The 14124-nt window shown below is 40.9% G+C and overlaps 1 protein-coding gene across 8 annotated transcripts; it reads left to right on the top strand.

Annotated features, from left to right (window-relative positions):
* Positions 1–253: 253 nt before the first annotated feature.
* GJA3 (gap junction protein alpha 3) lies at positions 254–13883 on the top strand. 8 transcript variants are annotated; one of them, XR_004238209.1, is made up of 4 exons: positions 254–462; positions 1891–1968; positions 2184–2274; positions 7352–7436. XR_004238209.1 is itself a non-coding variant. In XM_032099364.1 (4 exons), exon 4 carries the CDS (start codon positions 7254–7256, stop codon positions 8787–8789), a length of 1536 nt encoding a protein of 511 aa, XP_031955255.1. In that variant the 5' UTR covers positions 254–462; positions 1891–1968; positions 2201–2285; positions 7237–7253; the 3' UTR covers positions 8790–13883. The 8 variants fall into 8 exon arrangements, 7 of the variants coding, with proteins under 7 accessions (XP_031955255.1, XP_031955254.1, XP_031955251.1 ...); XM_032099364.1 differs by having other exon boundaries at positions 2201–2285; positions 7237–13883; XM_032099363.1 differs by having other exon boundaries at positions 7237–13883.
* The last annotated feature ends 241 nt before the right edge of the window (positions 13884–14124 follow it).

Below are 14124 nucleotides of genomic sequence, written 5' to 3'. Positions count from 1 at the left end.
CTCAGCGGGGAAGAAACTCTTTTATTTCCCAGGAAATCCCGCGGAGGTGGGATGGGTCATCTGCACAGTGACAAACATTTCAAAATCCACGCAGAGTCTCCGCTTGGAACCTCGCGGGTGTGGAGAGGGGCTGCCGGCCCGTCCCGTGTGAAGCCGCGGCGGGAGGCGGGGAGGGAAGGGGAGGGGAGGGGAGAGAGGGAGGGCCGGGTGCCCGGTGCCTTGCGGGGCGGCCGCCAGAGGTGCGGGGGGGGGAGCGCGGGCAGCCACAGGCAGGGCGCAGGGCAGGGCGCTGGGCACGGGCTCCCGGCGCCGCCCGCCCCGCCCCGCCGCTTCTGCCACAGCCCCAGCAAAGTTTGGGGGCGCCTCTTCCTCCCGCTTAAACGACCTGTGCGCCATCGCCGCCCGGACTCTTCCGAACGAGTCGCTCCTTTGCTGCTTAAAAAAGCCTTCCTCCCGCCAAGCGTAAGTAGAGCGAGCCTGGGCTGCGCCGCTCGGCTCCAGGCAGGGACGCGCCGCCCGGCACAGGGGACGCGGCCGCGGGCACGCTCCGAGCCGGCGCTGGGGGCGGGAGCCGGCCCGGGGCCGCTGCCCGCTTGCCGTGTCCCCCGGCCGTGGGATGGGCGCCGGGGAAGGGCAGGGCGGGGCCGAGCCTGGTCATCCTGCTGAGGAGGAGTCGAGGCAGGAGCCCTACTGCTCTGAATACCTTTCTGAGGGACCCTGGCACTCTGTTGCTGCCCCACCGGGGGCGCCTGTCTGCAGGCAGCGGCGCTCGCAGATGGGACGGTAACTGAGCCTGGTGTGGCAGGGAGAAGTGTCCAAACGTCACCAAATACTTCAGAAGATGCAGTGGAGGACAAAGCAACAAGTATTTATATCCAGGATTGTTGTTTAGGGGCATGTAATATCTTCTTAGAAGTTGCCACTAACATGTGAACATTGATGTGCATTTCAAGCCAGTTTTGTACTCGGAGTAAAGTTAAGTCTTAAATATAAAGCAGAGCCAGAATTTCTTTCAGCGTTGTAAGTGGTGCCACACAGAATGATGGAGTTCACGAGCATAACCCAAGATGGTTCCGGGGTTCCTTGAGGTGAGCTCTAAGTTATCTGGCCCATACAAGCACTTTCTACTGATAGTAGAAAAGGCCGGGTGGCCTCCCTGCATTGACCAGACTTTTACCTCACTCTGTCCACATCTTTGGTCTGAGAGTTATCAAAATGTGCCAGTTACTCACTTGTTCACTTAGGACTCACAAGTGATGCAAAGGATTGAGATGAATAAATATTCTTCGGAAGGTATGAAGCTTGATTAAGTAAAAACTTGCCAATGTTATAACCAAAAAACTTGTTTCATTTGTGTCTTTTTTTTTCCTGTAGGCAAAAAGTATTTGGGTTCATTGCTGATGCACTGAAGAAATCATATAAGCCTAGCATGTTATTAGGAATCCTTAGTGTGTTTGGTCTTTAAGACACTGACATAGATATGAAGAATAAATTGAACTGAGTAGCTAGAGATACTAGAGGTATTTAAATTTACCCTTAAGGTAAATTTAAAGGGAAATGAAAGAATCCTACTAGAACATTTTAGAATTAAACTAGAAAAAATTTAAATGGTTTTCATAGTACAAAAGTGTGCTTTAAGAAGTTTGAACAGGGTCTCCCTTGCAGTTACTGTGTCCTCTCAGATGGATACTCAAATGTTGGAGTCCCTGGTTCTCTGCAGTGAAAAAGGGTCTTGAGTGTTTGAATGCCAGAAAGGCTCTTCTTTCCTTTTTACATCTGGGGCGGGGGGCGGGACACTCCTCACTGTGCAGTTTTTAGATCTGTGTGGCTGATGATATGTGGGCACCTGACAGCTCTGTCTCATTCATGCTTCACTCACTCGGGATGTAGGACTGTTGCCCTCATGCTCCACGGCTGTTCCGCAGTCCCCCGGTAGCTCCACACCCTTCACGCCTTTTGGCTTTACTGGTAAGTCACTGTCTTTTCATTCCCATGTAGAGCTCTAAGTGGCATTTGAGTATTCTGGGGGACAAACGGGGTTGCTTTTTGTTCCTGTTTTTCTCCTGTGGCTAACAAATCAGGGCAGGGGTTTGTTCCAGCAGGGAAGAGAGGAGTTTCACAGGTGGGGTGTAGCTCTCCTCCTGGGCTCAGCCCTGCACTCCTCGCGCTTTTCCTTTACTCAGGCCAAACTTTCACTCAGAGGTCAAGTGGAGTCAAGAAGAAGTCAAAAGAAGTTTTGCCTGGGATTTAAGGAGGAGGCTCCATAGCAGTAAAGTAAGTTCAAGGTAATAACAAGATCAGTCAAGGAATTAATTTTTAACAAGTGTTTAAAATATAACGAGAGTGGTGATAGATGTGTCTGAAAGTATGACACTGGGAGCATGAAGAAAAGTATTTTTAAAATCCTCGTTTAAACAAGTTTATAAAATGAACTGTGAAACCTCTATTGTGTTTTATGAAACACTCACCGTTGTGTTTCATATATTTGGACATGGCCAAATACCATTAAGTTTCACTGGAAATTATAGTAGCTTATTCTGTGCCAGCATATATGCCAGTTTGTCTGGAATTACATGGTCACGCTACAGACTTTTCTGCAGGATGACTGCTTTTGTCTGATTTAAATTAGCAGAGTTAAGAACCTGGTACTAGAGGAGATGCCCAATTGTTTGGTGTAAAAACAAATAAAATATTGCAAGTTGTTTTAACAGGTTTTTTTTGCCATACTGCTTTATAAAATGTAGATAATTTAGAAGAAAAAAAAATCTAAATCCCAAGTTTTTAGACTGTCCAGAGAAATCAAGGAAATTTGGGCTGAATTTAAGAAATTGTATTCAGACAAGGATATCTGTTAGGTTTCTAAATATTTGTTTTGGGACGTTTTTAGGAGGTACCAGTATAATGAAATTGTAAATATGTCAAGTGTCATAATCTGGTAATGTATTTAACACAGCTGTGTACTTATTTGTGTGCATATGTGTATATAAATACATAAACATATACATATTTGAGTAAAATTATAAATAATAAAATGTCGAATTTTGCACACCTAATACATAGTGATGAACTTCTTCAGTGATGTCATTTGAAATAAAAATAACTGGCAAATTTGTGTTACATTATAATTATTCCTCTCCTGCAGAGGGATTGATGTGACATTGCAGCTTCTAAAGTTTATTCTCGCTTGCCTGTTCTCTTTGTCACGTGCAAAGTGTGTTTGTGCATGTACTAAACTAGTGATTAATAACACAATATTGATTCTTAAATGCCATGCCAATTTTTATGAATATCCGTTTTTCAGTGTTGGTCTCAGAGGAATGACTTTCTAATACAAGAAACACAATACAATTCAATACACCAAATAATATTCAATACACCAAATAATACAAGACTCAAGTTCTTATTAAATGATACAAAGTTCATGAAGTCCTTGCTTTTCCTACCGTTGAATTAGATTGTTTTCTGAGACAGATTCTCTGTCATTCCCTTGTGGGTATTCATGGACATAATGAAATGCAGATAAAGATGTTTCATTTCTTAATCTGCATTTTTTTCCAAGCACAAAAAGAAAAAATGTCTCCTTTCACAATCCATATTGAAGATTAGGTCTTAATAGTTGCCTGTTTCTGTATTTCAGCAGCACTGAAAGTAATACTATATAGTTGAAGTTTATGTAAAACTACAAAAGCAAGCTTGGGATTATTCTCAATTAAAATATTGAGTTGTGGCTGTTTAAATTTAGATGTAGGTATTGTTGAACTCAATAGTGAAAAATCAAATATTCTGAGAGCTTTGTGAACCTTTTGTTTTCATTTGATGTAATTTAAACATTATTGTACCAAGGCACCCCTTTACAATTATTGGTCTGATTTTTGGATGAGTTACATTTGCCTTAAGAATTGCTCACTGAAGAATGTATTGACATTGAAGAAAGACACAGGACCTGGATTTCTGGGAACTCTCCAGCCAGTGGAGATGTGTAACTTTGCATTGCCCTTGGAAATTATGTCCTTCCAGTATTTATGTACTATGGACAAGACACGTTTCTGGTGAAGGCAACAGTTGCTGCAATTCATACCAAGATGTACACTGAGGTTTTTCACCTCTGTGAAGTTAAGATGCTGTGAAGTATCTGCTCACAGCTTAAACACCTTCTCTTTGTGTGCAGGATGATTTTGCACACTCTGATATACAGAAATAAATCTTCTAACTAATGTAAGCATTAGAATAACTTTTTTATGTGTATCCTTTGAGAAGTGCATTGTGTCATGTCTCTGGTGTCCTGAATTATCTCAGCCTGGGCATTGCTGACCTGTAGTAAAAAGAAAAAAATTCTTGAGTAGTATTGGTGAATGGAGAATGATTCAGAATAAGTTAGATGGATATATTATTTGTCATCTTTAAGTTTTACAGATTGTTATTGTTCTTCTGCTAATCACTAGATAAATCCTCAGAAAAGCACAAAATATCCTGTTTTTATTGTAGCCATCATTGCCTATTGATCTCTGTAAGGGATGCACAACAATGTGCCTGTAGGGGACGAAAATTGGTACCTTACAAGTGCAGGGCTTATCGTTTTTCAGGAGGGCAGACCAACTTCATTCTTTTTATGCAACAGAAGGTAATATCAGTTTTTATAAAAAACCAGTATGTGGCCTTTGTGGCATTGGATACAAGGGTAAGAAAATGGGACATGAGTGCTGAATTCAAGAAGATTTAATGGTCTATCTTTTTGCTGGTTAATAAACTTTCTATTACAAGTATTAGTAACAAAAGAACAAACCATAACTTTGACTGCTGAGCTGCCTATTTTGTTTGATCTGAATGGAAAATAAAGTGAGGCAGAGAGTATTGAACTGAGAGGCACAGAATAATGTCAAGAATAGCAGAGAAAGGAAATACTGAACTTAGGTTTGTGCTAAACTTCTTTAATCCATCAAATATCACATTGTTCATTTTGCTTTTCCTCCATTTTCCCACTCATAATAAGAACATGCCCAAACAACAGTTTAGTTCTGTTCAAACCTGGAGCTAAACTGGGTATATCTTCAAATGGTTTTGAGTAAAAAACCCCACAAAATTAATTCATTATTCCCTTAAAAAATTTTATTTGTCAAGATTAAAATTACTTAACCATCCAAAATATTTTAAACATTATAAAATCAAGATTGATGATTAAATTTTAAAATAATATAAACATATTAAGACTATAAAAATACCATAAAAATTTATTCAGCTTTGGGCTACTGTTTTAAGAGGAGAAAAAATACATTCTTCAAAAAGAATCTGAATATATGTTAAAAATGTTTCAGGACTGTGAACATACATACACAAAATCAGTATCTCATTTTTAGTATCATTGTTTGCAGTTTATCATGTTATGTTGGAAAAAGAATTCACTTACATTAAAGGGAATGTGGTTTTGAAGAGTATCAAATACGTATTTTTAGGGGGAGGTTTTGTTCAATTAACTTTGTGGGATAAAAAAGTGAATTAGTATTCCAGGATTTGCAAAACTGCAAAATACTAACGGATGTGTTATTGCTTTTTGTGTGAAAGCATACTAGTCTGCAGTTCGAGGTATTTCATTGCCTCACAGTAAAATCAAGTTATAAATAAGTGCCTTAAATAAGTTTAATTTCTTTAATTGCCTTAATTAAAAGCCTGAAAGAAGTTCAGAACAGACTTTGGAAATACTTCTTTTGGAAAAACAGTGACGTAATTGCTGGAAATTACACTCATATAATGATGAGAATAGTATACTTTTTTAGGTGTAAATTCTTAGCTGTGGTGATGAACACCTTTTCTTTTTCTTGGGAATTGTAAGACACCCAGGTGTTTGGATAAGAAGTATAGGTATAGTAAGAAGTAATTAAGTTATATTTATAAAATATTCTAAGATTTTTAAACAAGAAGATAACTGCCTTTCTCATAGTGGTTTTTTTGTATGCAAATTGTTAGAGCTGAATTACAATACAAGTATTTCTGAAGGTATTGAAGTTACTGAAAGCAAAGTTTTTTATTTTGTTTTCGGTTGAAGGTTGACATATAAAACATAGGAGTTTATCAGGAGAATGAAATGTACTTCTTGCATATATTCCAATATTCTTACATATAATCCAGTTAGGAACAGGCCCAGGATAGCAGAAGTGATACCAGCAGATTTCTCCTGTTTCTCAATTGGAGGAAACTTGTGAGGAATCTGATATTAAAAAAAGTCTTGCATTTTAAGCCTTTCCAAATCAGCAATTGTGTCTCTGCCTAGAATTGGACTTGGGAGGCCCATCATACATGAATTGGTGGAAGCTGCTGAGAATATATGCCAGTTGTTTGTCACAGAAGTAAGGTCATAGGATGTACTTTAATTTTTTTCCAGGAAAATCTCTGTATATAGTTGCCGAAGTGACCTTGAGTTTGTTGTTTTGGTTTTTGTTTTGTTTTAATGATGTTGCAGTAGATATGATTCAGTAACACCAGCTGCCAGGACAGTAGGGGAAATGGCATAGAAACCTTTTCACCGTTTGTCTCAGAATTTCTCATTCTTCCCAATATTTCAAGTTATTAAAATGTCTGGATTTTATTAGAAAGAAACAAATTTGAACATGATTAGGCTTTGAGAACATGCTTGTTGAGTCGTACAGATTCCAAAATTAAACTCTAAATTCCATAGGTTTTGAGTAATTATTTTTCTGTGTTTGTACAGTTCAAAAATAACAGAGGCCTGAGACATTACTAACGTTCTGAATGCTGGAATAAATAAGTTCTGGTAACAATAAAATTATTAGAGTTAGGCAAACTTCACATCACACTCTGGATACCAGTGAAGTTGCGTTAATAGTAAGATTATTCTGTTTATTTGATCTGATTTCTACCTGTTCTTTTCTAAATATGAGCAGGAGCAGTTAGAGCCATCTCAGACAGAGGAAGTAATGTTTTTTAAAATATTTAAATCTTGTAGAAATTCTAACTTATGAATCCTTCTTGCCAGTTGTGTATAGGCACTTAAGCCTGTATGGGCTCTGCGAGAGCACTAAACATCTCCCTTCTGTGCTCACCAAAGCCTGTGATTGCATGGTCCTGGGGTTATCTAGTTCTTAATGTATGTGTGCAATATTCTGCAAAAGCAAGTGCCCTTAAGAAATATCATTTGTTGAGGATCAATCTGTTCTGCCCCAGTGTTGTGTAATTATAAGATGATTTAACGTTGCTCTAATTGCTCTGATGTTCTTATTGTAGGTTAGAAATCTGAAACAATGGGTGACTGGAGCTTTCTGGGGAGACTGTTAGAGAATGCGCAGGAGCACTCCACGGTTATTGGCAAAGTTTGGCTGACGGTACTGTTTATCTTCAGGATCCTGGTGCTGGGGGCTGCTGCTGAGGAGGTCTGGGGAGACGAGCAGTCGGACTTTACATGCAACACTCAGCAACCTGGTTGCGAAAATGTTTGCTATGACAAAGCCTTCCCCATTTCTCACATCCGCTTCTGGGTGCTGCAGATCATTTTTGTCTCCACTCCAACCCTCATCTACCTGGGCCATGTCCTGCACATTGTACGCATGGAGGAGAAGAGGAAAGAGAAAGAGGAGCTGAAAAAGAAGGGAAGTGGCAAAGATGGCAACTACCCAGTAGCAGCAGCATCTGGCAGTGGTGGTGGAGGAGGCAGCAATAACGTCAAAGATCCTGTTGTCAAAAGGGGGAAAGAGAAGCTCCCAATCCGTGATGAACGTGGTAGAATCCGTATGGGGGGTGCCTTGCTCCGTACCTATGTCTTCAATATCATATTCAAGACACTGTTTGAGGTGGGCTTCATTGTGGGCCAGTACTTCCTATATGGCTTCGAGCTAAAGCCAGTCTACCAGTGCAGCCGCTCACCTTGTCCACACACTGTGGACTGCTTCATCTCAAGGCCCACGGAGAAGACCATCTTCATCATCTTCATGTTGGTGGTGGCCTCAGTCTCCCTGCTGCTGAACATGCTTGAGATATATCACTTGGGGTGGAAGAAGCTTAAGCAGGGCATGACAAGCCAGTACATCCTTGAGATGCCTGTTGCAACAATGACACCAGTTATGGTAACAGGGGAATCCAAACCTGTTTCCCTGCCACCACCAGCACCACCTGTGGTGGTCACAACTGCCACGCCGGCCCCTGTTCTGCCTGACACCCGTGCTGTCACACCACTACTGGCCCCAGTGACCATGGCATCATACTATGCTACAGCTGCTCCAAGACCACGGCCCCCCTCCAACACGACATCCATGGCAAGTTACCCTCCTGCTCCACAAATTCCTGAGGAGAGGCACCGTGCTGTGACTCCCACACCCATCTCGACTCCCGTCACCATCCCAACCCCCATGCCCACGCCCACACCAGCCGTCATCAACTACTTCAACAGCAGCAGCCGTGCCCTGACGTCCGAGCAGAACTGGGTCAACGTGGCAGCTGAGCAGCAGGGGAAGGTTTCCTCCAGCTCAGCAGGTTCCTCTACCCCCAGCAGTGTCCGGCATCCCCTTCCCGAGCAGGAAGAGCCACTGGAGCAGCTACTCCCACCCCCAGCTGTGCTGCCCATTGCTGCAGCCAACAGCGGCAGCAGCACCAGCCTGAGCGGGGCGAGCGGCAGTAGGTGGGATGTGGAGGGCGAGGTGGAGCTGTCGGGGGCACGGCCCGTCTCGGCTGCCTGCACCACGGTGGAGATGCACGAGCCACCACTGCTTGTAGACACGCGGCGCTTGAGCAGGGCCAGTAAGTCGAGCAGCTGCAGAGCCCGGTCAGACGACCTGGCTGTGTAGGGCGGTTGCCCCTGCTCGGGGGAGCAGGTGGTGGAAGGCGGAGTGGGCAGGGGAGCTGCCCGGGGAGGCCAGGCCTGGCGTGGGTGAGAAGGCCTGGGCTTCAAACCTAGACGCTTGCTGTTTTTGCACTCTGTGAGTTGTAGTGGGGAAAATTATCAACATTTTCTAATAGGTCAGGGGTGACCGAAGCGCAGCCTGTGGGTCAGGAGACCAGTCCCACTTTCCTTCACGTTCATGGCAGATCCCTCAAGGGCAGCCATAGGGGAGGCCTGCACAGATAGCAGGTGGTGATGGTAGCTGGCAGTGTGCCCTGAGGCTGCCTTTCATCCGAGAAAAATGTTAATATCCCTAGTGCCCATGCACCTTGCTGTCATCTCCCTCTTGCCCTTGCCTTCACTTCCACTCATCCACAGAAGCTCTACATGAGCAGATGCAATGACTTACTTTCTTCCTCTTGAATCTTACGTAGCCCTATGGCAAACATCAGGGTGGTATATTGCCTATTGGCATCTGTCGTCTCTACGGACCAACTTGCCATATTAAAGGTAACTCAGTTTCTTCCATATAATATGACTTAGTGAAGCCTTTGTGCTCACGGCAAGTCACCAATGTGCTCCTCGGCCAGGCAAAGTTTAGGGAACCCCTGGAGTAGATTTTTGAGGTTCTTCTTTCCATAATTTTTTTTTTTACTCTTGACCTGTTAGGAAGTGTTCGGTTTGACCTTCTATCCAGTGTTTGCCAGCCATGATCACACCATGTTTATAAGCCTGCAAATATGTTTGAGCATGTTTGATTATAATTTTAGCTGACTTCTAAAATTACTTACAGGAGGACAGGAATTTAAACCACACCTTGGAAATTATTACACAGAACAATTTCTCTTCAGAAAGCAAGGATTATGATGTCAATACACTGTGGCCCCATATATTGCCCGTGGACAATTAGGATGAAGTACAGCTCTGCATTTTAGACTATTAGATATCAGCTTAAGTTTGTTGGAAAAATGCTTTTTAGAAGTAAACTTGAGTGCTTATTTTCAAGTATTTGAACATTTTAAGAATAATCTGTAGGTTTAAAGTTACTTGACTGTGTATTTAATAATTTTAGTTTGATCTTTGATCTTACAAGAAAATGTAAGAGGAAAGAAACTTACTAATGGTGAAATTCCCAAAGCAACATTATTTCCTGTTGTGTACTCTTTAACATCAATCTGTAGCGTCCTCAGGCCAGTGAAAACAGATAATATTGTATTGCAGAAAAGGTGGCTAAAATACCTGGTCAATGTGGTGGCTGAAGGGTCTTTTCCAATCCCACTGAAGTCACTTGCAGGATTTCCATTCAATTTAACAAGAAGCAAGATTTGGGAATGGATCTTGCAGGCCTTACTCAAGCAAAACTAACATTCACATGAAGTTTAGGCAGCCAGATGAAATTTAGATTTTGGGCCTTAGAAAAGACATTGAAATCTTCCTTTTGAAAAATGTGTGTTTCCCTTAAAAATGGGTGAAGGAAAATACTGGTGTTTTTTTTTTTTTTTTTTGAAGGTGCAGCTTTTCTTACAACAGGCTCTGTCCTTTATTTCCTCCTTTAACAAGGTGTTAGTCAGAATTCTGCATGCCTGATAAGGCTCAGGAGAGTTTTGGTACAAAAGGAATACAGAATTAGGCCCAGCTTCTGTTCTAAGCAGAATCCAAAAGAACTGAAGCTTGGAGTCAGTCCTGTTGCTGCTATAGATCGAAAGTACTGTAACTGGAAAAGAGCAGTCAAACACACTGGGATATCCCTTTGTGTCTTTGAAGTGTTTGGCCTGGCAGTGCAGTCCTTACTCAGGCAAAGCAGGGTCACGCTGTAGCAAGTAGTTAACATTGTCAGTTATTTCTGCTGTTATGTTTTCCTGAGCATGCTTATTTTATTCAACAGCCAAAATATATTCCCACCACTCAAGATTAAACATTTTTACTGCTTTCTGAGTAGTCACAAAGAGCTTCTCATGATCAGAAGCACTGTTCTACAGCCTTTGGGCATGTTGTCTCATGATTTCCTTGTCCTGCTTGTGTTGAACCAGGTGAGGAGAAGTCCTTCCGCTGCCATGGATCTTAAGGGCAGGCACTGCATTAAAAATCAATGTGTAGTGGTACAATAAAGATATTTATTAGTAGGTATTTAGCTTCAGGCATGCTCTCATGGATTTTCTGTGTTACAAGCCATAAAAACCCTTTCTGCAAGAAAGCTAAAAGCCAAGTTTTGCTCTCTGTTGTATCCATGCAGCTGTGCTGAACATAGACTAAACTTGATGAAGTTGCCTAGGTGTAAACAAAAGCAAAGATTAAGATTCAAAATTTTTAGATTTACTAGCATCTATAATAGCAGTTCTTAAAGTTTTGATAAATGCCAGTTAACTATATTGCTGAAATAATGCAATATATGCATCTCTGTATTTTAGTACATCAGAGTTTATAGGCTACATTTTCCTTCCTTCTGTGCTTCTGAAGAATGAAGTCAAAGTCTTTCTGGAGTGTGTTTATATAAATCAGGCCTCCTGGAATGTGTGCTTTTTTATATCAGTTCGTGAGAGCAAAACTGATGTTGTTTGATGGGGCTCTGCATCTTGCAGCCCTTACTTTAGTACTACCCTCACGGAGTGTGTCCTGCAGGATTGCATCCATACTGTATATAAAAAACAGTAACAGAGATAGATTTAACTTAGGATCAACTGAGACCTAGTCTGACCTTTTCAAGTTAATGTGTGCGGTTAGACCTGCAGAGAGTTCAGATGCTTTAGTGGAACATATGGTATTTTCAGCTAGAGTAACTTCTGGAAAGCTCTAAAAGATGATTTTTCCTGTTAGGTGAAGCTCGGGGGGAGAAATGTAACTCTATTGCAACCCCTAAGAGAAGTCTGAGAGAGCAGCCTCTGCATCCAGGCAGTCCTGGCCTGAGAAAGCAAAGCTACAACTCACAGGTTGCGCTTTTAAGATCAGCTTAAGTTCCATCACGTAACTATGCAGCGTCAAGCCTCTTCATTACCTGCAGTTTCATTTGGAGTCCAGTAACTGTCTCTTCATTTAAGCCCAGGTAACTGTTTTGGCAGAATTCCTCAGTGCTTACAACTGCTTGTAGTTGCCGCATCACATCTGGATTCAGATTTGTTGAAAGAAAAATCTAATTGGTGTGGCCAGTTTTGAGGACTTTACTCGTGAGTTATCACTGAATTCAACATCCTGTGAGTCGAGTGCTGAATTCTATGCAGAATTCAGCAGTTCTAGAAAATATGTGCAAACACCCACTGATTTGCAGAATAGAGTCTGTTGGCAAAAATTATCCTCTAATTTCCGAGTTGTTGACTCTTTCACATCAATTAATTACAAAGTTTCATGGGAGTTGGTAGCAAGTGATACCCTGGTTTAGTATATGGCTGTTCAGGCCACAATTCTGAAAGACCTCAGGTGCACAGCTAAGATGAAACCTGTAGGTAAGTTATCACAAAAGCAGAAGTCAGAACAGAATCATGCCTGATACTAAGCAGACTGAGTAAAACCCCCCCACATTTTTGCTCTTTGAGTAATTGTCGGAAAACTTGTTCTCTCTTACCTGAAGTTAAAAAATATGCTGAAAAAATAAAACTGAAAAAAGAAAACTGAAAAAAGATACTCTTTGAACAAGTTACCAGGTGTATGATGTACTACTCTTTTTGCAGTATATTTGTCATTCAACAAGGCATTTAGAGCTAATTAAATGTTTGACATTTTGCAGCTCTTAATATTATTTTCTGGTATGAGTACATAAGTGTAGGGTCAGTAAAATAATAAAAGCAAGCTTTAAAAATCAGATCACTGTTTAGGTCCTTTTTTGGTTAGTCATGGGACTGCCTCCTCAACTGCTACAAACTGTTGTATTCCACTGAGTTCATTTGGTGACATCAGTCTGCAGGAGCAGAGTGTTGAGCCCCCGGGTCTTTTTGTTTCCTACAGACACTAACACCATGGATTTGAACAGGCTGCGTTTTTTTTTAATTCCAGATGTTTTACTTTGATTTTTATTGTGAAAAGTGTGCCTTGTAGTTTTGATTTTCGGAAGTTTACATTCAGTTTTTGATTTCAGATTGCACATTTGGATGAAATAAACTGCTTTCTAAGTTTACATTTGTATAAGAAGTAAAAGAATGACTCTGCCAATGTGTTAAACTTAAAAGAGAAATGTCTTACTATAACACAGGAACTCTTCAGACATAAGGCAGTACCATTAAATTTAACCTGGTCACTGATCCATAGTATCAACTTTCTCTGTGTAATTAAAATACGGGTGTTGGATATATAGGGAGCACACCATGGAAAAAAATATTTTTCATCATGAACTCAATTATTACCAAATAAAATAAGGTTCATTATTGTTCATATGCCTTCATGTGTGTTTAGAGCACAGTAACTAGCTGTGACATGTGTCCCCTATGAGCAAAACTTGCAGCCTGGTTTAAAATTCCGAACAAAGTATTTGTGGATAAACACTGCACTGTTACACTGTAGAAAATTTTACAAAAAATAAATGTTTTTCTTTGTAGGCAAAAATATGGTCTAAGCCTGGAAATACAATTTCATGCAAGTTATTTTAACTTTTGCAAATAAGACCATTAATGGCAATGGGACTATTTGCATAAACTAAAACCACTGATGTGATAAAGAAATTGTAGATTTGCATTTTAAGTTTGCTGTAAGATGCCAATCTAATTCTAGAATTTTTAGTTCTTGAAGAGTTATGCAAGATGCGTGAGCATATTTTAAGGTGGAGAATACATTGCTATTTGCATTGCCACTATTTCTCACAGTTAAAGGGTTCTAAAGCATGAGAAAGCTTACTCAGAACTTTCTTGTTGCTTTCTGGATGTTTGTCTTTTACATGACAGAATCTGACAACAAACATAACAAGTTTTCCGTGCAGTCAGGAACTTGTAGTAGCAATAAAACCAGCAAACAGTTAACAGTACTGTCTTCAGAGAAGTGCCTTGTATATTAAATTCTGCAAGAAGCAAGTTGATGTAAACGTTAATTTACCTCATATGTTTACAAAATTGTGACTAAATAAACTTTTTGTACCACAGCGTTGTCTCTTCTAGATTAAATTTTCATGGTTGTATAGATGGTCTTTTAAAATACTAATGTGATGGAACAGTTAGCTCCCTCCTGTTATTCACTTACACTGCTGCTTTCCTTCATCATATGAAGCACTCACTGAATTGCACCTCATGGAAAACTGGATGTTAAAACCTGTTTCTGTGCAGAACTCCCAGTAGCTTCAAAGGAAGTTCACAGCCCAGAGGATACATGGGAACAAGACCCAG

The sequence above is a fragment of the Corvus moneduloides genome, chromosome 2 (assembly GCF_009650955.1).
Source record: "Corvus moneduloides isolate bCorMon1 chromosome 2, bCorMon1.pri, whole genome shotgun sequence".
In the NCBI taxonomy this organism is placed as follows: Eukaryota; Metazoa; Chordata; class Aves; order Passeriformes; family Corvidae; genus Corvus; species Corvus moneduloides.
The sequence above is the reverse complement of the archived record's forward strand: the minus strand, read 5'-3'. Positions and strand labels throughout refer to the sequence as shown.